This window comes from Talpa occidentalis, unplaced genomic scaffold (assembly GCF_014898055.3).
Source record: "Talpa occidentalis isolate TD23 unplaced genomic scaffold, MPIMG_talOcc4v2.1 talOcc4.6, whole genome shotgun sequence".
Taxonomy (NCBI): Eukaryota; Metazoa; Chordata; class Mammalia; order Eulipotyphla; family Talpidae; genus Talpa; species Talpa occidentalis.
In genome coordinates, this window is record NW_023604972.1 from 16,681,351 (window position 1) to 16,708,083 (window position 26,733).

General features: G+C 33.4%; 1 protein-coding gene across 7 annotated transcripts in view; it reads left to right on the forward strand.

The window, feature by feature from the left end:
* The window catches only part of PCDH7 (protocadherin 7), a 410,012-nt gene that overhangs the window by 185,780 nt on the left and 197,499 nt on the right, over nt 1–26,733 (forward strand). For 5 of the 7 annotated variants that reach the window (XM_054688314.1, XM_054688316.1, XM_054688321.1 and 2 more), the window contains exon 2: nt 16,181–16,397. In XM_054688314.1, the coding sequence (XP_054544289.1) occupies nt 16,181–16,397 (217 nt within the window). The remainder of the gene's footprint in view (nt 1–16,180; nt 16,398–26,733) is intronic. The other 2 variants (XM_054688315.1, XM_054688320.1) reach the window with 1 other exon arrangement.

Below are 26,733 nucleotides of genomic sequence, written 5' to 3' on the forward strand. Positions count from 1 at the left end.
TTCTATCCATACCAAAGTGTTTGTGGAAGGTTATAAGGTGATTTTAAAGGAATCCCCAGTATGAAATATTTCTTAATCTACCTAATTACCTCCTTTAACTATCAATATTAAATAACTGATGCAAAAGCATTTGCATTTGGTATTTGATTTGGATATCAGTTGGAGGATTTCTATTGATTGTGGACTTTTAAAAGAGGAATAGACTTCCTTAATTCCTAAATACTGTGACAGAATCTATGTGAATTAATATTTTTTTTTGATAAGGAGTAAATTTCATCAGGCAAACTAAACTAATTCAAGCACACATAGTTGTTTATCTCTCTGAAATAAATCCTGTCAATATTATACACAAATAAAATGGGTTGTATTTTCTTTGCAGTAATATCATGGGATTGGGGGCAAAGGTGTTTCTGGTTTTATTTGAGGAGTCATGTCAAATTTTAGTGGCCAATTAGTACACTACAGATGCTTCTTAAGCAATAATAAGAAATCTATTTACAAGTTGGTAAAGCTTAGTATAATCAGCTTCCTTCCTTGTAATGTTCTTAACTACTGTAACTGGAGATTATTGGAAATGTGGCCAATTCTCCCCCCTGAAAAGGTGCATTTGTAGTTGAATCCTAATAAGAAAATTGAGTAGTTTTCTAATTTGTGGTAAGATAAATATGCATTATAAGTACAGTTCATTCGAATTGCTTAAACATGAAAGCAACCTCAATGGACAAACTCCGCTTGAACCAAACCATAAATTCCTTTGGACAAATTTTTGTTTGGTTGGTTTGCTTGGCTTTTCTTGTTGAATGGAATTGAGAGCCGTATAAAATGTGAACTAACTTAAAAACCTGAGAGATCTGAATCCAGCTGTAAACTTATGTCTGACATTTACCGTTGAGGACCTCATTTTATTCATCTGTTTAATATGGCGCCAGAAATGGATTAAGCCAGGTCTACAGTCCACTTCAGTTCTGGTTTACATTAGAGAGAAGCATATAGGAGCAGGAAGGTGATGACATCAGGGGACAGTAGACCAGTTATATTTGAATATAATTTTTAATTCTATTGGTCACATCATTATTTATAGAGAGATCAGAATCATCAAGGGTACTTACAAAGTGCATGTTCCTGACTCCTACAATAGAACTAGTAAATGCACATCTGGGAGTGGAGATAGAATTGAAGTCTTCATTTTTAACAAATGCCATTTTTTCCTCTCACAGCAACTGATGCCCAGTATTGGTCATAGGACTCATTCAGTCTTAATCAGAATTTTTAAAGAAGAGACTCAAATGGGATGGAACACACAGACACACACACACACACACACACAACACTTCATGAAAAAAAGGAAAATATTTTTGTATGACACTTCCTCTGTGTGTGTGTGTGGTGCATGCAGGATAGTAATGCAGATTTATTTCATACTATTCAAGAATGTCTAAATAAGAATGCTGATAATAGTAACAACAGTAATGGTAAGTTAGATAGTTAAAATTCATGCTGTGTGCCATACATTGGGCTGATTTTACTATATTATCTTAGTTATTCTGCCCACTATGAAGTGGGTATTTTAAGCCCCATTTTACTAAATCATGAATTTAGATAACTTCATGAAGATGAATTCCCTTGTTTTTCATGACATATTAGTTATTCCCATACTAGTAATTGCCACTCTATTAGCCATCTTGTTTCTGAAAATAAACAAAAAAAAAAGCATAGCTGATTTTAATTACAAATTACTTTCTCTAGAATGCACAATAGTTTTTTTTTTTAAATTTCAAGTCATCGCAGTGGATTATTTGTTTGGACTCTTCACTGTGGTACCAATAACCACACTTCAGATAAATCTCGTTGGCCACCATCCTTCCACTGTCCAAAGCTATATAGATTAAAAACAACATCCAATTCATTTTTTCTCAAAATATAAAAAGTAAGTGATAGGAAACGTTTATTTTAAGTTTTTCTGTAATCATTTCCAAAATGTAGTTTTACCTGTTTCCTGGAGAATTTGAAATATGATAAAACACATTTATAGTGAGACTATTGGAATAGAAATATTACCTCAAAAAACATGAAGAGAGAAGAAAAAGGAAATATATCTACCCTACTCAGGCTTATAAATTTATGGTGATTGAGCACTCAGATTCTTGGCAGTCAGTGCAGAATGAAATTAAGATGATTTCCCATTTTATTTTAGGATCAGAATGAATGTTCAAACCTGCTGACATAGATATAGAGTCCTATCCCAAAATAATGTGGGGATGTATTCCAAGTATCAATATTTTTGAAGTTTCCTGGGTAATTCACATGTGCAGACAGTTGAGAAGAACTGACCTTTGTAAAACAAGGCTGGAAGGTTTACTAAACTTCAAGGAAATGGATAACTACATATCTTCTTTACAATTAGCTTAAATTAACAACTGCAAATAATGTCAGTGGAGCTTAAATGTGAGTGTTTAATTTTTCAGCATAAAGAACCTGAGAAAAATTCTTATCAGAAGTGACTAACATAATTGACTTTATTCTCTTGAAGAATTTTTCTTGTGTATTCCAGATCCTACCTTCCCTTTAAATAAGTTCTTCTGTGCTAGAAGAGGGTTTGGTTACTCTAGTGCTCTTGTCAATATATGCAGAAGTTTTAGTGTCTATTTTTCAACAGCTCAGGGTTCAATCAAGGCCAGGCTGTTGTTTGATGAGTAAGAACTGACTTGTGGATCACTTAGCAAGTGTGTGACTGTGGACAATGAGCTCCAAGGACCTTGCTTAGTTCATTTACCTCCTGGTGCTAGTGTAATCAAATACACTTTGAATGAACACATAGCAAGCAACCAATGAGTATTAAGGAATATCACTATACATTTTAAATGCAGACGCTTTATCAATGATATAATTAAGAAGGCTTTGGCTTCTATCAATAGATTCTGGGAAATGTCTGCTAGCAATTACTGATTATCCCCAAGAAAGATTTCTCTCTCTATTGATTGTTGTTACAGAATTTAGGTCTCTTGTTCAGTCATGTATCTGTTTTACTGCAGAGTTCTCTGTCAAATTTTTGAATATAATAAATGCCACCACTGGTTAATTCACAATCTACAAATACAGGCAGTTCTTTTTATTTGTTTATTTCTTTTCTTTTTCCAAATTAGGTTTATTGAGATAAAGTAGGTTTATGTTTTGGGGTTAACATTTCAAAATTCTGCAAATGTATACTTGCACATCCTGCCCACCATAAGTACCCCTACATTCCTCCACCAAGTCCATCGTACCCCTTCCCTCTGCTACCGCTACCCCTCCTTATCTCTCTGCTTGCTTCACTTTTGCAGTCAGATAGATGTTAGAATTTACTGGAGAAAGGAGAGTTTATTCAACAAAAGGAACTGTGAAAACTGGACAGCCACAAGTAAGATAATGAAACTAGATCACCATCTCACACAAAACTCAGAATGATTAGAGACATCGATATAAGACCCAAAACTATAAAATTCATTGAAGAGGGCCTCCATGGTGGTGCAGGGGATTAAGACGCGACCTCTGAAGCTATCTGCAGCCATTGCAGCACGAGTTCGATCCCCAGCTGCTGCTCCCCTCAGCAGTGTTTTTCAGTCTATCTGCCTGTTCTGTTCCCCACTCTGTCTCTGGTGACTCCTCTCACCCCTCACACCTCTGGCCGTACCCCAGTTCTTGTATGCATAAATAAATCTTTAAAAAAATAAAATTCATTGAAGAAAAAAATAGTGAAACACCCCATGACATTGGTTTCAGAAGTGTATTTGGGGATTTGTCTCCAATGGTAGGAGAAGCAAAAGCAAATTACAAACAAATGGAATTTCCACAAGTTAAAAATCTTCTGCACAGTGAAAGAAACTATCTGTAAAACAAAAAGACACCTGGGCCTCCCTGGTGGCACAGGAGGTTGAGCGCAGCGCTATGAAGCTGTCCGCAGCCTCTGCGGTGCTGGTTTGATCCCTGCCAGCTTCAGAGCAACCCACATGGTGAGCAGACCTCTCCTGTCCCTCCCGCTGCTCCCCTCAGCAGTGTATTTCAGTCCGTCTGCCTGTTCTGTTCCCTGCTCTGTCTCTGGTGAATCCTCTCACCCTCCCGCGCATCTGGCCTGTACCCCGGTTCTTGTATAAATAAAAAAAATCTTTTAAAAAAAAGAATAGGAGAAAATATTTGCACATAATGAATCTGGCAAAGGGCTTATATCTAGATTATATAAAGAAATCATGCAAATCAACAAAAAGAAAACAAATAACCCAATCTAAAAGTGGGCAGAAGCAGCTGTTTTTAAAGACTTGAAGTTTAGCATTAAAAAAGCATGCCAAGAGTATCTTGTTTGTCCTAGAATGTAAGAGTTAATTAACTTAATTATATGCCTTATTATTGTATTCCTTAATTCATGAAATGCATATAATGAGATTCAAGGATAGGAGCACTGGTGAGTAGAATATGTTCATAAGGTGTAATGAATTTCACACTCTATAGTTGATATAGTTATATAATTATAGTATCCTCATTTTTATGCTTCTTAAAAGAAAATTAAAGTATCAATGTATAGAAAGTGACAGTATATATAAACTTGTGTGGAAAAAATTTTTAGACACTTGAAAAAATCAAAGTTAAAAAAAGAAATATTTTAGATATGGTTCCCCAAATATCTTCCAAATATGAAACATAAGCAGTCTTAGAAAACCAAGTGGTGTAGTAGTAATAAAATATGAATGTCCTAGGATGTTATCGCCCCTGTACTTACTTGTTTTTGCCTCAAACCTTAAGAAAAATTCCCATTTCTATAAATTTAAGAATTCAATCATCTTCTTAAGGAAATGGTAAATAAGTTGGTTACTCTTGTGGTTTTTAATATTGAAATAATATTTTGTTATAACCTATAATTTAGGTTACTGTCTCAAATTATGAATGAAAATTGAACACTTATCAGTGTTTCTGACTACCTTTCCTACTCTATAAGACCTACTTTTAAATACTCAGAGTTCAATGGCGAATAGCCTCATTTCCCTGAAGAATCATGAAATGTCAACACGTTTATATATTACTTATTTGCCATATTTTTTTTTGCTCTGTATAGCTGAAATTTTTAAACAAAGGATCATCCTCTTAAATGCATAAAATAAAGAGGAAATAATCAAGTGTGTTGCAGACAAGAGGCAATATCTACAAATATGGCCACTACGATTAGGAACCAAGGATTTATTAACACTTTTTCAGTGTAGATTAGGCTATTCTTTAAAACCAAGACATTAATTAGCAGGCTTTTTTTCATGCTAGTATGGTGGGAAAAATTCATTTCTTCCAAGTTCATGGATTTTGTTTTATTAGTGCCTATATTGGCTCTCTAAATCTTTGCCCTATAGACACAATTTGGGGCTCAATTTACCATTATCACATATAGAACAATCCACAAAATAAAATATGTTTCAATTATAAGATCAAATTGGATCTCTATTACACTTTTAAAACAGAGTATCATTTATATTTTGAAATATAAATTGTGGCTCATAAGAATTAAGTCAGTGGTCCAGGATTACTCAAATTATAGTTAATGTCAGGGGGAAAAAAAAAGCTGGTTTTTTGATTTTAAAACCCAAGGATTTCCCCAAATACAACATTAGTTATTTGATAAACAAGGATTAATATGTAAATTTGAATCGGTTTGGCCCATGTGAATAACAGAGACCTACTTCATGTCATGTCTGTTTTGTACATTTGTCAATTGACTATTAAAAAATAATGTGAGGGCCTCCCCCGTGGCGCAGCGGTTGAGCGCTGGGTTGTGAAGCTGCCCGCGGCCTCTGCAGCACCGGTTCGATCCCCGGCTGCTCCCCGGCCACCAGAGGAGGGTCCCACATGGCGCGCAGACCTCTCCTGCCGCCCGCTGCTCCCCTCAGCAGTGTACTTCGGTCCTTCTGCCTGCTCTGCTCCCCGCTCTGGCTCTGGTGAATTCTCTCACCCTCCCGCGCTTCTGACTGTACCCAGTGCATGTATAACAAAACAAACAAACAAACAAACAAATAAATAAAACATGCCTCTATAAAAAAAAAAAATTAAAAAAAAATAAAATAAAAAATAATGTGAAAAGGTTATGAATATTTTAATATTTTTACACTTATTTAAATACTTTTGACATCAACTATACTACACAATAGATTTGAGTGCTTTAGAAAATAAATATAATTAGTATAAGAACAGGTTAGGTCTCCATGTCCTCCAGGTGAAGTCACCAGGAATGAACAACAGTTTAAAGTGGAATGGTGACTCTAACTACTTTCATGAACTTGAAGCCCAAGCCAACTGCCTCACTTTCCTTCCCTTCCCACTGTAACTCAGGCCCCATGGCCCACTGCATGTTTTCTATTGCTGCTGTAGCAAATTACCAAGTAGTTATTATTTTAAAACTTTGCAGTTTGCTTCCTTACAGTTCTGGAGATCAAATATGCAGAATGTGTGTTTTTGAACTAAAATTGAGGTTCTGGTAAGGCAGTGTTTATTGTGGAGGCTCTAGAAGAAAATCTGGCCCTTTCCTTGTCTTTAATAGCTTCTCGAAGTCACCCACAGTCCTTGACATGGGGTCCTTTCCTTTGGTCTCAAAACTAGCAATGGTGAATACAGTTCTTGCATTGCACTATTCACCTTTTTTTCTGCCTCTGCTTTCTACTGTTAAGAACAATTTGATTACAGGCCTCCCCTGGTGGTGCAGCGGTTGAGCGCTGGGCTGCGAGGCTGCCCGCAACCTCTGCAGCACCGGTTCGTTCCCCGGCTGCCGGCGAGGTTCCCACTAAAAAAAAAAGAACAATTTGATTACATTGGTACTACTCAAATATTCCAATATAAGCTCTCTATTTAAAGGTCAGTTGATTAGCAAAATTAATTCCATTTAACAATGTTAAATTACCCTTTGCATGTCAGCTCACATATTCATAGGTTCCACAGATGGAACTGCGTGCAGATGTGTATGCCATCGAGTTCCATTTCCCTGCCTGTACACCCACTTTCACTGATTTTTCTGTAGTCACTTAACTTTATCCTAAGAAAGGAAAATTAACATATAGTAGGCATAGATTTTTCCCCCCTATGGACACTGGTAGCTTTTCACTTTAACAAGGTGCAGTCAGTAAGATTAGCCAGGTAGATTGCAGAGGTGAAGGGTCCATTGTGGAATGAAGGGTCCACCTGTGCAGCACAAGATTCTGCCTTAGGTTTCAACTCAGTACAGTAATTAAATGCTTAAGCAATGCTTCAGAACCTTTTTCTATTTGTCTGCCTTGATTCCTGTCGGGTGTTTTAATCTGCCCAGGTGAGGGAAAGCCACTTAAGGTCACAAACCTACCTTCCATGAATGCTAGAAACCCAACGTTTTTGAATGTATGTAGTTTCCTAAGCAGATTTCACCAGGTGCAGTTTGCATGAAATGTCTAAGATAGAAAAGAAAAAAAAAAAAGAGAAAAAAAGTCTGGAGCATCTGCTTGAGACGATGAAATGCCTGTTTCATTTTTGTTCATTTCAGTGTGGCAGAATTGATTTGGGGACCTGTAAGGCAGACTCTCCTCTGTGCATCTACGTTTTTGTGTACATGAGGAGGTAGCATTTTAGAGGGTTTTGTGTGTGTGTGTGTGTGTGTGTGCTTGTTTATTTGTTCATTTCCAGTGTTTTAATGGTTGGGCACCTGGGCAGTCCTACTGGAGTTCCACTTGGTTTTTCAGCATTGCTCCCTTGAATTGTGGCAGTCGAACTCCGGCTGTGAAGTTTAAGACATAGCTTTATCGACCACACTCAGCTGCTTCTGGAAGTCCATAGGTGTGTAGAGCAGTCATGCAAAACGACGACACTACAGGCGAACTGAGCTTTTGATGATTATCACAATGCCATAAAGAAAAAGAAACCTAGGCTTGTATTCTGGGAGTGCTTTTGTGTGATAAATCTACACTTGCCCAACTGAGCTTAATGCCTGAATTTGGAACATGTAGACTTTTTTGGCACTGTGGAAGGCTCAAAGCAAATGCATAATAACTCTTTGTTGGATTGATTATCATTGTGAAGATAGTAGTTTTCTCATTAGTTGCCTGTCAATATTCTTTTTCCTAACAAGGACTCCCTCTGCCTTCCTGTTTTTCTGTGCATGTAAGCATAGACTTACAAGGGACTATGTGGGATCTCAAATGACTTAGGAGGTGAAATCCAGTCATGGCCCAGCATGGTTTCACCATTCCATTTCATACCAGGTTCGCTAACCTTTACTATTTGAATCATGTATTGAGAGAGGACTTTAATCTCACAATAGGAACTCAAGTAATATCTTTATGTGGTTGAATCAAAGAAGGGGCCATAGTATAGGTAGGGTAGGTTTAAGTAAGCATGCTCCCTGAGGCTGACATTTCAGAGAATGTCTTTATTTTTTGTAAAAGATATTACATTGAGGTAACCAAAATATCATGTAGATTTCCATTAATCCACTTGACTAAAATGTTTGATTATTATGCATATTTTGTTTGTGACCTTTGTTTGATGGGTAAATGCATTCCAAGATGCATTGATATTTTCAAAGGAATGTACTAAGGAATTTGTTAATGGTTGAACAAAGTCTACACAGGTTTGTTTCTTTTTTTTTAATTTATTTTTGGTCTTTTATTGTAAAAGTTTGTAACAAAAGTCTGGACTAAATGAAGTAGAAGTCAAAAAAAGAGCAGAAAAGAGATGGAGCAATTGTGTCCACCACATAGGACCCACAATTTGTGTACTAGAGCATAATATCTCTATTTGAACTTTTAACCAAAAAAATGCTTGCCTTCATTTACTAAGAGTTTTAAGCTTTAACTATTCTGTTTCATGACATTTTTCATTAGGGAGAAAAATAGAATAGCTTTTATTTTTAGGCTAGAGTAGTTCTTTCAGTAGTTTAAATATTGAAATTCATTATATTTTTTTTCTCATTTGCAAAATCAGAATATTAATATGACCCATGTAGGGATGGCATGAAGAAAGTGACAACATAGTAAGATGAATAGCACTTTCCTGGCATATGGTAACTACTATTTCAATTCTGTCATCATTTTTCTTTTGTTATATTAAACAGTTTGTAATCTGCTAGACTAACAACTATAAAATATTACCTCCATTCTTAGTTTCTGAAGCACAAACATAAACAAAAATGTCAAATATGTAATTGCATGCAAGTCAAAAGAAATAAATATAGTTATTTAACTTCCCCTTCCCCAAATGAGTGTTTTAATTAACTAATCCAAATGTCTCAACATGTTTCCTTTTAATGTCCTTTCATGTGCTACTGACTTGAAAGAAAGGAAGGCAGTTTGAAGCTCAGAAGAATCTTGAGATGTTTAGCAAAGGAGGATGCCCCTAAAAAGTTTAAAGACCTGATTAAAGTCTGTTTGAAGATTCTGCCAGATATATTCCACTTAATGCACTCCAGAATCCGACATAGGTTTGTTCATGGACACTAACTCTGGTTGCTCATGTTTTCAGATTAATCAAGTATCTGTTCATTTGCAAGAAAAGATCTCACGGTCTTAGATAGCTCTGCTTTTAAAATAAAATACAGTGCTCCTTATAATATTGCAATGTTCTGCTCCGTGACTGTTTCAATGCTTTATGACTGACAAAGAGAGTCATTAGAAGTCTGTTTGATGGACATAACTAAGTGAATTGGAAAAAATAAAAAAGCTTTTTCAGCCATTCAGAAATAATTGATGTGACTGAGACAGCTGTATGTGAGTTCCAGATAAGGAGACGATTTATGGGGAAACTATTGAAGCTAAAAAGGAAGGTGCAGATTTAAAGTTCCCAATAAAGTTGTCTGTACGAGACAGAGCAGTATTCAACAGGGAAAGAGATTTAACCTGAAGTTCTTTCCAGTGGCATCCTTAGGGTCGTATCCTCCTGCAAATAAAATCCCCATAAAGGTAGTGTCACTAGGTTAAAAGAAATGGACTCCAAGGGGAATGTTTCCATTCTCTTACCTCAATGCAGTGTTTTCTCTTTTACTGTAAGTGATGTGTATAATGTATTTCTAAAGTTCAACCCTTTTCTGTTGCCTTTTCTAAAATTGGCCACAGTCCCACCCAAGATATAAGCTAATTAAGTTGTACAGATGATGACTCAGTATTCTTTTACTAATGTAGATGAAAGCAAATATTTTTAAATATATCTAATTATGGGAATACTATGTGATTTATTAGATGACTTAGAGTCTAATAATTAGTGTATGGATAAAAATAAAGTTTTTATTATATTTGCAAATATGCATCTGCTCTCCATTGCTTTTCTTAGAAACTATAAATGAACTCTGTGACAAAGGTTTTCTTAAATAGGTAGCACCTGGTAATATTAAAAATTTTTGCAATGATTGTATTCTGCAAACAGAATGGAATGTTAATTATAAAATTAATTTTCTCAAATGTGAAGCTTATAAATAAGTATGCATTATCATATCCATACTTTCAAAAAGAAAGGGTGGCTTGTTGGGTCTCTCAAATTAGAAAAAAACTAAATACATCTGCGGTATGAAATAAAAAATGAGACAGTTGTTTTTGTAGTATACAGTTGATATCAGCTTTTCAGATATTAAGAAAAAATTTTGGAAAATTTTCCAGTCCTCTATGAATTTGAAATGTACCAATTTAACATTACCTGAAGCCCCTGCACAAGACTGTGATGAGATCTGGCTGCTAGTCTGTATGTGAATCAAAGCACAGCTTGTGACCATTTCTCATGGGGCCGTTAAACCTGTTACATTGCCTAGGTTTAAATTTACTGTCTGGTAAGTTATATCATTAATTCTGGAGGGGCAACTTTACAAAAAAGAATGAATTAAATACCGTATTTTCCCTTCATAAATGCCTTCCCCTTTTCAATGATGTTATTTGAGCACAAGCCTTATTTCTGTTATCCAAATATAGCTAATTGCCCTTCATCTAAGCAGACCTTCTTCTTCTTGAACACCAGTTCACCAATATACCAGTTTTAGCATCTGTTGAGATTTCCCAAAAATATATATCAAACATATTAATGACAAATCCATGCACCTAACACGTTACATTGGATAATTGTATATACAACACCCAAGTAGGTAAACTGTTATTTGCTCTGTCCATACTTTTAAATATATGTATATGAGGCTAATTTTATATTGAGGTGGGCACTGCAATCACATATTCCTCACCATGGGCTCAGCAGTATTTGCAATGAGTATGGGAGGGTGCTAACAGGCAGCCATCCTTAGGGTCCCACAACAAGAGGTCCAACAAAGATGTAGAGAACTTCATTAACACCTTTGCCCATTTCTAATGTTACATCTAGATTTCCAAAAATAAAGTGAATACAATTATATGAAGAGTAGAAGGTGTTGGTCCTAAGTCTAGAGTAATTTAAATCAGTGTCAACTCATGTATTTCTATCAGCTGGAACCTAGGGAGACATCCCAGGGGTTGTACATTATCTGCAATTAACTCTTGAATGTATTTATAACAGCCTCTAAAATATCTCTTTAATCTCTATAGTAGAGTATGTCTTTCAGGGAAAGTCTGCAGTTCATCATAGTGGAGAAAAAAAGTCATTAAGTGCCATTCTAAAGAAATTGAATATAGAAATACTCATACCCCTGGATGATTAAATTCAAATACTTTTTGGAAAATGGAATGCTTATGTATGTAAATATTTATTACACAAGTACTTTGCACATAGAAAAAAAATTTAGTCCATTAATAGAGAAATTAGGTTTGAAATATATGGATTTTTCTATTTATAAACTTTGTGAACCAATGGTCAAACTCTACATTAAAAATAAATATATGTCCTAAAACATAATGGGGTAATTTCAGTGATATAGCTACCGCCTCAGGTATAATACCTTTTATAGTATATGGCTTTGAGGTAGCCTAAAGATCTTTTTACAAAATCATTATTTCTCTGACAAGTTGGGCTAGTAAGGGTAGGTATTATTATTGCCATTGTTCAGATCCTGAGCCTAGGGCACAAGAACCCAGAGTCAGCTTGCTTGTTATTGGTCAGATAAAGAATCTAAAGGGTTGCTTGAAATAGAATCATTGTCTTTTCTCATTATTTTTAATATACTGTTTTTTTTTATTACACATCAGACATACACACACAACACAATCCATACATGATATTCCTGTTTCCAGCCTGCTCTACTGTCTGTATTTAATTTTATTTCATTTCTTTTAATTCCATTAGTTTACTTCTATGATTTCATTCATCTCCCATCATCTTATTTTAGCAGACACAACTTTTGGTAATTATCTTCAAATGTTTACCATAAAGAATTTTTTTTCAATAATAGTGAAGAAATACAAACATAAACATAATGTCTTACACTACTCTTTTTAACTACAAACACATATCTCATGTTATATTTTTAAAATTAGTAAGGTATTTCTACTTTATTTCTCCTCATATTTACATGTCAGGTTTTTTTGTTTTTGTTTTTTTAACTTCCTTCTGTCTGGTCTCCTTATTGTTCCTCAAAGTTAGAGATTTTACAATAAAAATGATTAATGGGTGTAGTATATCTAGAGAACATATGGTAGTCGGCATTAGTCTCCATGTCTTTCAAGCCTCTGGTCATATAGGATTTTGTTTCTTTCCAGAAATGATCAGCTTCCTTGGTTTCACAGTTTCAAAAGTGACCCTGTTTTCCTAACCATCCTCTTTTTAATCCTTTGTTGCTGTCCCAAATATGAAATCTATAAACTACCCTCAAAAAAGATGGAATGTCAGGTTTCTTTTAGAGGTGTCAACCGCAAAACCCTTCTATTGCAATGCTTACTTTCCCAAGCACATTCCACAACTCTTTTGCTCTTCTGTTTCATTGAAAAAACGATCATTTTGTATTTTGTCTGTTTTAACATACCACCAAGATTTTGACTTTCTTAAATGTATAGAATCACTGTTGGAATATCTTTAAAACCCTGAGATATTATGGGTGCAACATAAATGTAGATAGAAAATAATGACAGAATTCCATTTTACTCACAGGCTTGCATTATAATGACTTTACTGTCCCTTCTCATGGCAGCTTCTCCATAGACCCACAGACCACCCTTTCTTAACATAGTCCTTTGCCTCCAACAGTTCTTACTTTCTCCTATTTTAGATAGACCAGTTTGCCTTTGCAGGACAAAAAATCATTTATCATGCTAGACAGAAAAATACAAAGTTCAGACCTCTCCACCAGTGTCTTCATGTGACACAGCTGACACACTGCTTTACATTTCTGAATTGGTCAATATTTCTGGAATGTATAAATAATATGAATTCTGTGTTACAACTTCTGCTATAAAAACCTAACTATCTTCCCAATAGACCACCTGATTATGAAGGATAGTGTGTAAATTTTTGTCTGGCTAAGTATCTCTCTCTCTCTTTATCTATCTATAAATCTATCTATCTATCTATCTATCTATCTATCTATCTATCTATCTATCTATTTATCTACTATCTAGCTAAATCTACATCAGTTTACTAATGGAATTAAAGTTGGCAGTATAATTCTTGAATCGTGGGTTGTTCCAAATTTACGATTCTGTAATAATTTATATCACATTTATAAATCTATTAAAACAGATTTATAAACATAGTAATATAATGTTGATAATAAATATGAATTGAATGGACTATTTTAAATGTGAATAAAATGACACATGTGATATTTCAAAATCCATTGTGTGATACTCTTTATTTTGGATTTTAATTGTGAATTATTTTTAAAACTTCCAGACATTATTTTAAATGAAAAGCTTTCTATGCAAAAAAGCAGCATTTATGGAGCTAAGTGTTTGGTAAAATTGAAATATACCTTAGTATTTTAAAATTACATTTCCCTCTCCATCATTATATTATATCCATTCATATTCAAAGTAAAAGAGGAATCAAGAAAACAAAATGCACAGATTGGTAGTGATTATTATGTAATAAAGTATAGAAAAATAATTATTTTATTGGCAATGTTTTTCACTGCAAATATAGCTTACTCCCTCTCTGCTAATTTAGCATAACTTTTGGTTGAACCAGCGTTAGTCACAGATTCTTAGATTATTATCTCCATCAAATATCACTCTCTCTGCTATTTATTTGTATAAGAAAATGGAATTCTATTTTCATAATATTTCATTTTTGTCACTTTTCTCTCTGTATATATATTTAAACCCATTGTTATATCTTGATGTGATATGTCTACATGACCCTTGATGCTGTTTCCTAAATTTAACATTGTCATTAAAATGTCCATGTTAAGTAGTATTTGCTGATACATGGGATATTTCTGTGTCCAAATTAATATGGTTTTAGAAGACTGTAAGTTGTCTCATTCCCAAAGTGGAACCAAAGACATAAACCAAATCATAAATCTTTTGTCATCAAGTGGCAGCAATAAATGAAAAAAATAAAATTAAAGAAAATATGCACATGCAATATATAAATCATGGTAAATATAAAATTATTTCAATATTTATCTTGACATAATGCAAAATATCTCAATAATACTACTGTAAAGATTTATGAGAATTATTAGTGAAATAAGGATAGTATTCCTGAAAGTTTATTACCAGTATACTTTAACATATATGCTATTTATACTAGAAATATCTTGTGATTTCTTTTTATAATACTACAGTCCCAGTTCAGTGAAGCATTATATAGAGAATGTGCTTCAAATGTTTTCACTTTACAATGTGATCCAACAGTTCTAAAAGTTTCCTTTTGAACTAGAATATAAAATAAGATTTTATAAAGATTGTATACTCCAAATAAATGTGGAGGGTGAGGTATTGTACTACAAATACCAATAATGGACTATGTTCTTGACCAATCCTCTATTTGAAACAAAATAAAGGGAACATTCTAGAAGCATGCATTTGTCTTTAGCAAGGCAATTTATATATTTGGGGGAAGTGTCACAAATCTTCTAGTATACCCATTATTAACTTACTATGTGCAGATAAGCCTTAATATTTAAAAAATTTCTACTGGTCCCAATTGTGAGTCTTGATTTATACCATTAGTATTTAAGTAATAAAAGTACGAGAAAGTTTTTTACCTTGCCCATCATTTTCTGGTAACATTAATTTTATACTTTATATTAGAAAGAACCAGTCTGAATTATAGGTTTAAAGCCTGTATATTTTTGCTACTTTCAAATCATACAGTGACATAATGAATATAAATATTGTCAAGAATAATCTCAGATATTACAGATTCTTTTTATATTGTTTGTTCAAATATGTGTATATAGCATTGTCAATGCAAGGCATCAGTTAGTTCCCTTAATGAGCCAATTTTTTTTTATAGCTATGACAATATGTAAATTCTGTACATAAGAAATTTTAGTCTGGCTAACACCAGTGGCATAATAAATGTAAAGTCTAATTGAATAAATACTTGCGGTATTTTTAAAATTCAACTAAAGGACTATACATGGCATTACCTTTAGTTTTATGGAAAAATCTATAATCATAGTAAGTATATAAAATTAAACTTTTATATTTATTTTATATTAACTGATTAAGGAAATTTTTGTCTATTATTTCAGTATTAACCTTACAACTTCAAAGTCAATAGGTAATACTTTTTAATATGTATGGAGTAATAAACATATTCTGATTTTTTTTTTTAGAACTGCTCAAAAGTTGTATTTATTAACTGTAACTTTCACAGTTTAAGTCACCTGCCAGGACACTTGATTTTCACACATTATATCATGTGGACAATGTATTTAAAAATGAAGTCCTCTTATAATGGATTCATTCAATATTTATTGCATTTCAAAATCACTGACCCTTATTTTCGGGGGGGGGAACATTTGTTTTGAAACGTTATGAAAAACATTTGAATTGAAGACTACAGGATAGGAAAGGTTTGAATATTTGGAACTAGCTCTGTTTTCAATGTGTGTTTTATTGAAATTGTTGTTTTCTTATTTCTGTTTCCCAAAAGGAATTTTCAGTTTTCCATAAAAAATCTAAGCTCTAGGCATTGTTTGTGATAATTCAGAGCTAACCAAAGAGATCTCAATATACTCACATTGACCATTTTGTATTGAATTAGTTGTCAGTAATCCTTAATGTATGTAACTGATGTATTTAATAAGATCCTTGACAATCTTCTATCTTAGTGACATTCAGAATCTTTTCTTTTGCAGCCATTTCGTAGAGTGACGTTTTCTGTTGTGAGTCAGCCTCAGGACCCACATCAGGGGTCACTGCAGAGTTGCTATGACAGCGGGCTGGAGGAGTCAGAAACACCAAGCAGTAAGAGTTCATCAGGGCCAAGACTGGGTGCCCTTCCACTCCCAGAGGACAACTATGAAAGGACCACGCCGGATGGCAGTGTTGGTGAGGCAGAGCATATGGAAAATGGTAGGGGCAAACACAACATCCACACACATAATCACGCTAGTGAGCCGCAATAAGTAGACTTGCGAAGGTCAGTCAAAACGCAAAATAAAATAGCTGACACTAAAACTATTTTATTTTAAAGCCTAAATATTCACAAGAGTACAGAAATGCCAAATAAAGGAACATAAATATGTAGATAAAATGCACCAAAATTGCATCATCATTTAAAAACAGCCTGTCAAAAATAAACACATTTACAAATAAATCAGAATAGTACCAGCTAGGGACAAAATAAATCAGTGCCTAATGCCTAAACAATAGCCACTGAGAAAGGTCTTGTTTTATTGTTTTTTTCTTTTCATTTTTGTCATGCAACTATTTCTTCAATTGCAATTGTCCACTCTCAGTGAAGGGAAATGATAATTACCATGCCTTGTTCTACTCTTTCTTTTCCTGGGTATTCAGAAAAATATTTTTGAACCTCTCCTTTTCAGGACTTGCTGAAATGAAGTCAAAGGAGAGTGGTAGAACATGTTCTCCGAAGTACATTATAAACATTGTTAGCTTCCCAATCTTTAAGTATAAATCTCTTCTCATTTTTGTATAATGAAAAGGGAGGAAAGCAAATCATAGTGTTCTTTATTCTTATCCTATTGTGCGTAGATTCTCATAATTGCCACAATTTTCCTTTACATACACTTTAATTATAAAACTATATTGAAGTAATATTTATAAATATTCACATTTGTTTATGTTTCCAAAGACAAACTGCTGATTTATTTTTTTTTATTTTAGGTGACGAATATATGTCTGAGGAATAGGTTTATGTTAAATAATGGAATGGTAAAGAACTTAATAGCTTTATTAATATTTTAAATTTAAAAAGATTTGGATATGTGAAGGTGCAGGAAGAGGAATCAAACATATTTATCTTTCGTGAATATCAAAACGTATTTTTGTCTTTCACCATCCTATCCCCAAATGAAATAAGACATTCTAACTTTTTATTATACACCAGTTTATTTAGTGATGATATGCCACTAGAGCATATTAATGCAAGAAAAAGCTGATTTTTTTTTCCTGGAAATTTACCTATGAATATTAAAATCTAACAATAGAGAGTAATATATCATAAATGACCCCAAGTGAAATTTTTGCTAAGCTAAATCATGTTAAATTATTATTTTTCCACAATGTTATTTGGGTGAGAAGATATGATATAGGCTTTAATGATTGATACCCCTTTTGATAAGTATCCAGAGAATAAATGGCATTTTGCCTCATGGCTATAAAGGCATGCTTATCTGTGTGTATGGTGGTGTGTGCTTATGTGGATGGGAGTTTGATGTGGTTTTCAAGAATTAACTTTTAAATATATTTTTTAATGAATATTGAAATTTGGTATGAATTGAAATGTCGATTAATATATTTTAAGGCATATGTTTGAAATGTTTTCCACAAAAATAAAAAAAAATTAAAATATTGTAATAATATATTTATATGATACCCATATATCCAATATTTTTGTGTACTGACATGTACACAAACATAATATATAAATATATATACCTAGCAAGGCAAGAATAATTTAATTCAAGGGAAGTACTATATCTGTGATTACCTTTTGAGGATATATAATCTTATTTTTGTTTTTAAAAGTGTAAATGCTTATTCTAACTTCAAACAACATGTATAATTAAATTGTTTTTTTTTAATGTGAGCTATATTAACACAAAGGATATTAATGTTATTTCCTGTTTTGTGAGTTTGTAGGGATTCAGTGCCTGCAAGATAAGAATTGATAAATAAATATAGTTATATATGATGAACATATATATGTCATTTTTAGGAAACATATGTCACGGAAAACTTAACAGGTGAGCTCAAGGGAACAGAAAGTTTTCTGAGAAAAATTTTCCAAAGAAGTCTTTTAGTTATTTTTTTATAACCATGTCTCCAATCCTGTCAACAGCAAGTACCATCATAATATAACTGATTTTTCCTGATTTATGTGTGACTGACACTTGAAATTCAGAGTTTATATAACCATTTGTCATCTGCTAGCTGTGATTCATGTTAGCTCAGATCTATAGGTAATGACAGAAGGAGATGTGATTCACTTGGGCTGATCCAAATGTAGCAGTTGACATTTAAGTAAGTTTTGTTGGGTCCAAGTTTTCAGACTAGTATCTAGCCATAAAGTGCAATTGTATTGCCTGAATTCTGGTAATTTCATCTTCAAAATTAATGGATCATTCTGACGTAAATAGAATTGGAATTGAAACCTGTCAAGTATTCCTTTGTCACATTTAATTGGAATCCAGGTAATCTGCAGTGTTTTGCTTCGCTGGGTTTTAATCAAGATTTGTATTGGATTTTCCATGAAAATACCATTTTGGATGCTGTCCTAGTTCCTAATTACTATTACCTCAAATATTTTCCTTGAATTTTAACCTCTGTGAAACAATGCAGTTACAACTTTTTTTTTGGATTCACTTCCATTATATAGTTTAGAAAATAATTTCCAATACAATAACATATAACATTCCAAAGTCATGATGAAAAATGAGTATAAATTCAGACAGCTGATCATTAAAATAAGTTGTTACAGATGCTGTAGTAAAGGGGAAAAAGCACAGGAAAATTTAAATATATAGGCAGGAAAATGAACTTATATTTTATAAAATCTTTTATCTGCCTTCTATACTTTGGCACAATATTCAAAATTTCATTAAGAGACTAGGTAGTTTAATTTCTTCTATAACAATCTCTACCCTTTACTCTGACCTACATTAGTGCCAAATGAAGAATTTCCCCATAGTACTTGAGGAAAAAAATAGTATACTGAAGGAATAAACATGATTTCTTAAAACTTCAATCCAAAAGTTAGAATGAGATCCAACATTTTGATAAATTCAAATCTAGGCTAATTACATTCCATGGGGTTGTGGAAAGTAGTAATGGAAACCTAATAAATTATATACTTACTCTAGAAGAAGATTGATGATATATTCGTGGTGATTTGATTAATTATTGTCAATGTCATAATTATTTCAGAGAAATCCTTTGATAAACTTGGAAAACTGTTATTTCATTAAAATATAATTAGTGGAATATTTTAAAATGTGGAATTTTATTGTGGAATGAAAACATATTTGATAATGAAAGTATAAAATAATTGAAACTTACCACAGTGAACTGATAATTTAAGTGAAAACCAAGTATTAGACTTAAAACTATACACTGAAGGCAAATGGTGACAATGAATATGCAGTAATTTAGCCTTATCTTAGTTATGCAATATTCATCAGACTTTATTGGACTAGTATTTAACAGTTTCTTTTCTGAGTATTTATCTTGGCTCCTTCCCCCATCCTGTGGTCTATTTATTCTTCCCAATATCCTCCCCCCAACAATCATCTTTGTAGGGTCAATATGCTATGTATTACTTGATCATGTCATGTGTAATATTTTACAGCTCAAACATAGAAAATACCACAAGTCATCTAATCCCAGTTTTTCCATTAGTGTTAATCACTTATGCTTCTGATCACCTGCAAAGCAATTAAGTAAATTAACTCTAAAATCTTACCAGATCCAACAACCTGTGATTCTGCCCATTACATTCAATTTTTCTTATCTTGTATTCTCCAGAACAGAAAGAGACCTTTGGGTCTCTCAGTGAGATGGTGAATTAATTTGATAATATTTATTATAATAATATTTATAATATTAATATTTTATTCTGCAGAGCAGAAGTAATTCTAGAAACTCCTATCAACCTACATAACATATATGATTTCTAATAGTGGATAATGCACATGTTACATAAATCAAAGAAAGGAACTGAATAAAACAGGGTGATTTCTGGTCAGATGGGTGGAAAGGTTGGCACCATAGCAGGCCAACAGGGGGAACAACTTTGGAGCCTCCTTAAGTCACACTATGTAAGAGCCATCTATAAATATGACTTGGCTCTGCCCTGATCTGTCAGAAACATTAATTATTGGGCCTCTCTGGTGGCACAAAGGGTTTAGCACAGCACTATGAAGCTGTACACAGCCTCTCAAGTGCGGGTTCCATTCCCAGCTGGCCAGGGAGATTCTTACATGGTATGGCGGACCTCTCCTGTTGCGCCCACTGCACCTCTCAGCAGTGCCTTCGGTCTGTCCGCCTGTTCTGCTCCCCACTCTGTCTCTGGTGAATCCTCTCACCCTCCTGCGCCTCTGGCCTGTAGCCCAGCTATTGTATAAATAAAAAATAAATCTTAAAAAAAAGAGAAACATTAATCATTAAATAATCTAACCATGGGATAAGCACATTTACACATTTACATTCTTGCTTGACAATGTCAACTTTGGTCAGAGTAAGCATGAACAAAAGGGTTTAAAAAAAAAAGTATGTTTTTTCTCCAAATGCAATCATAAATAATGTAACATAAGAACAAAAAAAACCAGGAAAGTAGTCTTTCATCCATAAAGCAGGTCTGAATATGTTAATTGAGCTCAGAAATTTGGCCACTCTAAATGACTTGCCATTTTTGACCACATGGACAGACCTTGAGGGAATTATGTTAAATGAAACAAGTAAAATTTTTTTAAAAGCATGTGATTTCACTCATATGAAACAGAGCAAACAAACAAACAAAAAAACTGCACCAAATTAAAAAAAAAAAACAACTTACATTCTTACAACAAAATGGAAGTTATCAGAGGAGAGTGTTTGGGTGGGAACCATGGGTAGAAGGGGTATATTGGATGGTGATGGATGGTAACAAAAAACTTACATTTTTAAAAGATCTAATATCATTTCTATAAAATATAAAAATGCTGATTTTTAAAAATCTAAAAAACAAGATAATTTTAAGATTTTGTACTAATATTTTTGAACTCCCCATTTTCATTTTTTCATACTTTTTCATCATTCTTTAATATAGGCTTACTTGTTTTATTCACTCTCCTCACTCCACATACTTTAAATTGTTTAGAGTGCATTGCCCTGGAGGGTTAAAACATGGTGCTGTCCATCATGAACCTATTTGTATTTGCTATGGACTTTTCCATTGTTTTCAGAAATAAATGACAGTATTTCTGAAATGTTATTTGGGAATGAGCCACCATTTTTATATAACCAAGTGTAATGAAAATGGAAAGTAAATTTGTGATTTTTGGGGTTAAAAGTACTCCCCTCTTCATTTCTCCCACTTACCCAATTTTTATCAACCATATGGAAAGTGCTGTTATCTAATCACTTTTGATTTGTTTTGATTTATTTTGAATTGTGGATTTATTTTGAATTTATTTGAATTATCATCTTTCCAAAGGTTCTCATACACTTGTTCATGGCATAATCATAATGCTTATGCTATGAATATGCATATATATATATACATATATATGTGTATGTGTATATATACACACACACGTATAATTTTTTTTTCTATAGGGAGAGACATCCCTTCCTTGGGAAAAAAGTCATTTTCATAATTCTGCATTTTCCATGTCAATCCAACTCCGAGCTGCATTTTCCCCATTTCCAGTCATCTGTGAAATGGCTCTGTATCTCCAACATAGCCCCAAGAAATCTGCATGGCCTTGCTTCCAAAGGGCCCTGTTCACTCATTTGTCTTCATAGTGGCTAGAGAGAGAACTTGATCACAGCCACGCATGGCCTGATGACACTTCCATCATCAGTGGCCTGCATAGATGATGGTGGCCCCTACATATAGCCTGGGTGCATGACAGCCTACTTCACATGGGTTTCTGCAAGTACTTGGTGACTCGCTGCCACCTTCTCACAATGACAGAATCAATCAATGCCACATTTCTCAGAACTGTCCTCCTCATTAAGCAACATGTGACAGTACACAGATTGTCTCTATGCAGGGTTTCAGCCAGTCTAAACATGTGCTACAGTAACTTTCCACGTTTCCAGTAAAATGAGAAGCACCACTCTAAAAGAAGCTAAAGGAAATATTGTCATGAAGGAAAGAGGCAATGTTCTGAGCAGACTGTAGTGGCTAAAAATACAAACTTTGAAATCTAATGACATTGATTGGAATCCTGGTTTCTCCTTTCGTTAACAGTATAATTTTTTTAATCTCAGTCCCATTTTCTCAATCACAAATCCTAGGATTATGGAAGAAATTAAATCAGATAACAGCAGCTAATTTATAAATAAATAAAGCAGAACTAATTTCACTACACTCATTGATGATAAAATTATTTACTATTATTTAAATAATGATGATAAATTATTGTTATTATTTACTTTAGGCTGACTTGTCATAACACAATGGCATCATAAATTGTTCAGTCTCACAAAAATAGCATTCTAAAATTACTGGTAAGAACAATATTCTCCCCTTAAGTACTTTCCAATCAATTTCTCATTTTTGTGGGATACCAAGAGATAACACTCAGGAGCAGTATGTTTAAACATATCAAGGCTCTCAAGTGTGGGAAAGAAAGGACTCTGTCCTTTGCCCTGGAATCAAAGTATCTCTCTTTGTCATTCAAGAAGTCATTATTATCTCCCTACATTCTTCTTCTTCCCCTTTTTTAATGCTTTTACATTTTATGGTTGGTGTTCCAGTTGAATGCCTTATTCTTCAGGTGTTTATTTCCCTTTGAACTGCTGCAAAATTTCACATTTGACAAGGAAAATGAGCTGAAAAAATTGGCCGATTAGTATGCTTACCGAACTCTCTCAGCCTTTTCCTTTTTAATCTCAGTATTAATAATTAACACTGATAAAATGTGTGTTATATTATCCTTTTTATTCTAATTTGGTTCTTTAAAACTAGATCGCTCTGCTGAACCCTGATGACATTTGAGGAGGGAATGAGCTTTCATCAAATCTCAAAGTGACTTTGGAGGTCAGAGATTGGGTTTGCACCTCCAGATGCTCAAAGCATTTGCTTATCTGAAATTCAATGCCTTTGTTAGAGAAATGCATTCTATGCTTAGCTCCTTATTTAGTGAAGGTATGCTCCTTATATTCCCTGCATCTTTTTTTTTTTTTTTTTTTGCTTATAGTTTGTATAGACTTCTGTTCTTTCCCTGATATTTGTCTAGAGTGAAGTATAAAAGACTTTATGTTGCCAAAGTACAACACTCTTAAACATCTTCATTGTGATAAAGAAACTCTGGAATTCGGTTCTTTAAGTGTTTTAGCTCTCAACCTTGGGTTAGGCCACTTATTGAGAGACTGTTTCATCTCAGTGTTCCTTTGCTAGGCTAAACCACTCTCCTTTGTTACCTCCTCTATTGAAGGTATGTTTTTCTAAGAAAAGATTATCTTCTTAAATAAAGCAAAGCAGAATAATATTCTTCTTGTCTCAGGCTTAATGGGGTAATTATAGAGTAACAAAGCTGTGGTTATTCATTTTGATTCAACAACAAACACTGAAAACCTGTTGTGATGTAGGCTCATTAAAGAAAGTGAAGTGAATGAGAAAGGATCCCTGCCTTCATGGTGGAAGTCCTTATGTTGGGGAGATACAGCATTGATTTCTGTAAATTCACTATAATGTGAAAAGGAGGAAACTGATTAGAGAAGTGAAGAGTGTTCTGAAGTACAGAGAAGAAGAGGAAAAAGCACACAGATGAAACAATTACAGATGCACTTAGCAAAATTTTAGCATTTTATAAATAACATCTTAAACTGGAAGACGGCTTTGGAATGTTATCTGCATCATATTCTCTCTTTTTACCCCCCTTCTACATAGTTTAAAAATAATTATTAAAATTGGCCGGAAGGACTCATGTTAAGCCAAAAATTCAAATTACTTAGGTTTTATTTTCCCAATCAAATTGCTTGCTTTCTATGGCTGCTGCTTCTTTTTTTTAAGGGGTGGGATTTCATGAAGGTGGTTTGACACTAGACACAATTAGCTCAAAAAATTCCAGATTTTTTCATTGATCAAGTTGGCAGCAGCTCTAAACTACAGAACAGTTTAATTTATAAATATGCTCTCTTCCTGATTGTAAATGTGGACAATTACTAAAATATGTGTGCTCTAAATAAGATCTTTCAAACTTAATAAAAGCCTGTAAATAATCTTTTGAAGTTATTGTTATATCTTCTCAAAAGACCAATTATATTACTGTTTAAGTAAATGATTAGATTAGAGTAGAATAGACTGAGTTATATTAGGTTTATCTTTGGAAAAGCCAATTTGTTCTTTCTGCTGTGTTTGCAGATTTTTTTTACAATGCTATTTCAAAATTCAAGTGTTTGGGTGTTAGTCTTTTACGTGACATTCCTTTTCTATCTGAAATATATAATATAGGTTGCCTTCTTTTAAAATTTTGTTTCTGATAAATTTTATTTCACTTATACACATAGACTTTTTTGACATTAGTCTCATTTGGACACTTTCTCTCATTGTCCAGGAAGTATAGTGATCAGTCTACTACAAAAGGAGAAAATATTTGAAACACATGAAATTTAACTGCCTGCTATAATGCAGATTTTCAACTGCTAGAATATAATAGTATCAAAAACTCCAATTTTGTATACCGTATGTTCAAATGAAATCTACAGTGACTGATATAAAATATCTTTGTAATAAAAAAAAGAACAGTATCTTGCTGTTTAAAAAAATCTACTCATTCATTTCTATTATAAAATATCTTCTGTGATTTGATTTCTGTTCTGAAATATTCACCATTTACATTGATGAGATAACCATGAAACTACATATAATCTGAAAGGCAGTGACTTTTCTGAGGTTGCATTCCTACAATCCACAGTGCCCTATGGTGAATTATGCACATTGTTCCTATTCAGTGTGAAGTTGGTTTCACTAACCCAGCAATTGTAGCAAAAGGTCATATGCGCCATAGCTGAAATGTTATACAATGAGCAGAGAATTTAGAATATTATGAGAATTCATTAACTTCAGTAACTATTTGTTGAGCATTTACCCTATGCAAATATCCATGAAAGATCCAAAGGTGCAAGAGAGATTCTCTGCCTTCCAAACATTTAAATGCTGTGATGTAGTATGATATGCACAGAATTAGCTGTTCAGAAGTCAAAGCAAGAAAGGCCCTACAGGGAGAGTTTAAATGATATTATAACCAGGGAAGGATATGAGTTGAGGATATAAAAAAATTATAATCAAATCTTTAATGATGGGTGAGTATAGATTTGTTAAGCACAAATATGGAAAAGAAAATAGTGAGTGATATTAACCTGAGAACATGGAGGAAGCAGTGATGGTCTTTGCCAACTTGGAAAAAGCAGAAAGAGCAACATGTTTCTAGGACAGTGAATCTGATTAAGACATGTGAGATTCAACATACTTTGGAAAAGTTCAGGTGATATTTATCAGAGTCTAGAACATGTATATCTGAAATTTGAAAGCATAAATAAGTAGCAGAAATATAGCTTTAGGAATCATTAGCCCCTGCTGACAATAAGATTTCAGGAATAGATGACAGAATAGATTTTATATGCCATCAATAGGTATACAACATCAAAGAGAGATAATACCCAATATAGAATAAAACAAAATATATATATTGTATATATTTTAATGTATATTTTATATATATTATAATATACATTATATATATAATGGAGAAGTCAGTTTCTGTGAAGGTATATGGGAAGGACTAAAAAAAACAACATTTAGCAAGCTAAAGAGGAATGTAGAATTTTGGAAACAGTGGTTATAAAATATGCATGGATAAAGAGATGAAGATAAAGAAGAGAGCATATGATCAAGAAGACCTTGATTAATGGAGAGAACCAAGAGACCCAATGGGGAGCTACATTGTTTCTTGCATCCTTTCTCCCTTTATATTGTAAGCTCTGTGAGGACACTACCTTTGCCTTATTCACTGTTGCATGCTACACATAGATGTTTCACCAAAATTGTTGAATTTAGTTATATGAGCTACTAGTCCAAAATTACTAATAGAAATTCAATGGAATTCAAAGACAATTGAGAAGACTGAAGAATAGGAAGTGGAGTATAAGTACATGAAAATTTCTCAGGTCAACAGGATCATTATTATGTTAGCAAGTTGGGTACGGTTGTATCTCTTCATATCATTCTTAGGGAATTTCTAATTCTGTTTAGGATAATTAGAGTAACTACTGTTTATTTTAATTAATCCTAAACTAGTCTAACCTTATCCTAAACTATTGTTTAGGATTTTTTTTTTTTACAAAATGTGCTGAAATTACCAGAGTCAAAAATATCTGGCTGATCACTTTGCCATCTTTCCCTGAGTGATCTATATATATAGTAACTGCAACTTTAAATGAGTTTTCACCACTTATGATTTTTGTTTTATTTTATACTAGTTCATCATTTGTCTATCTAACTGGATTGAAATGAATA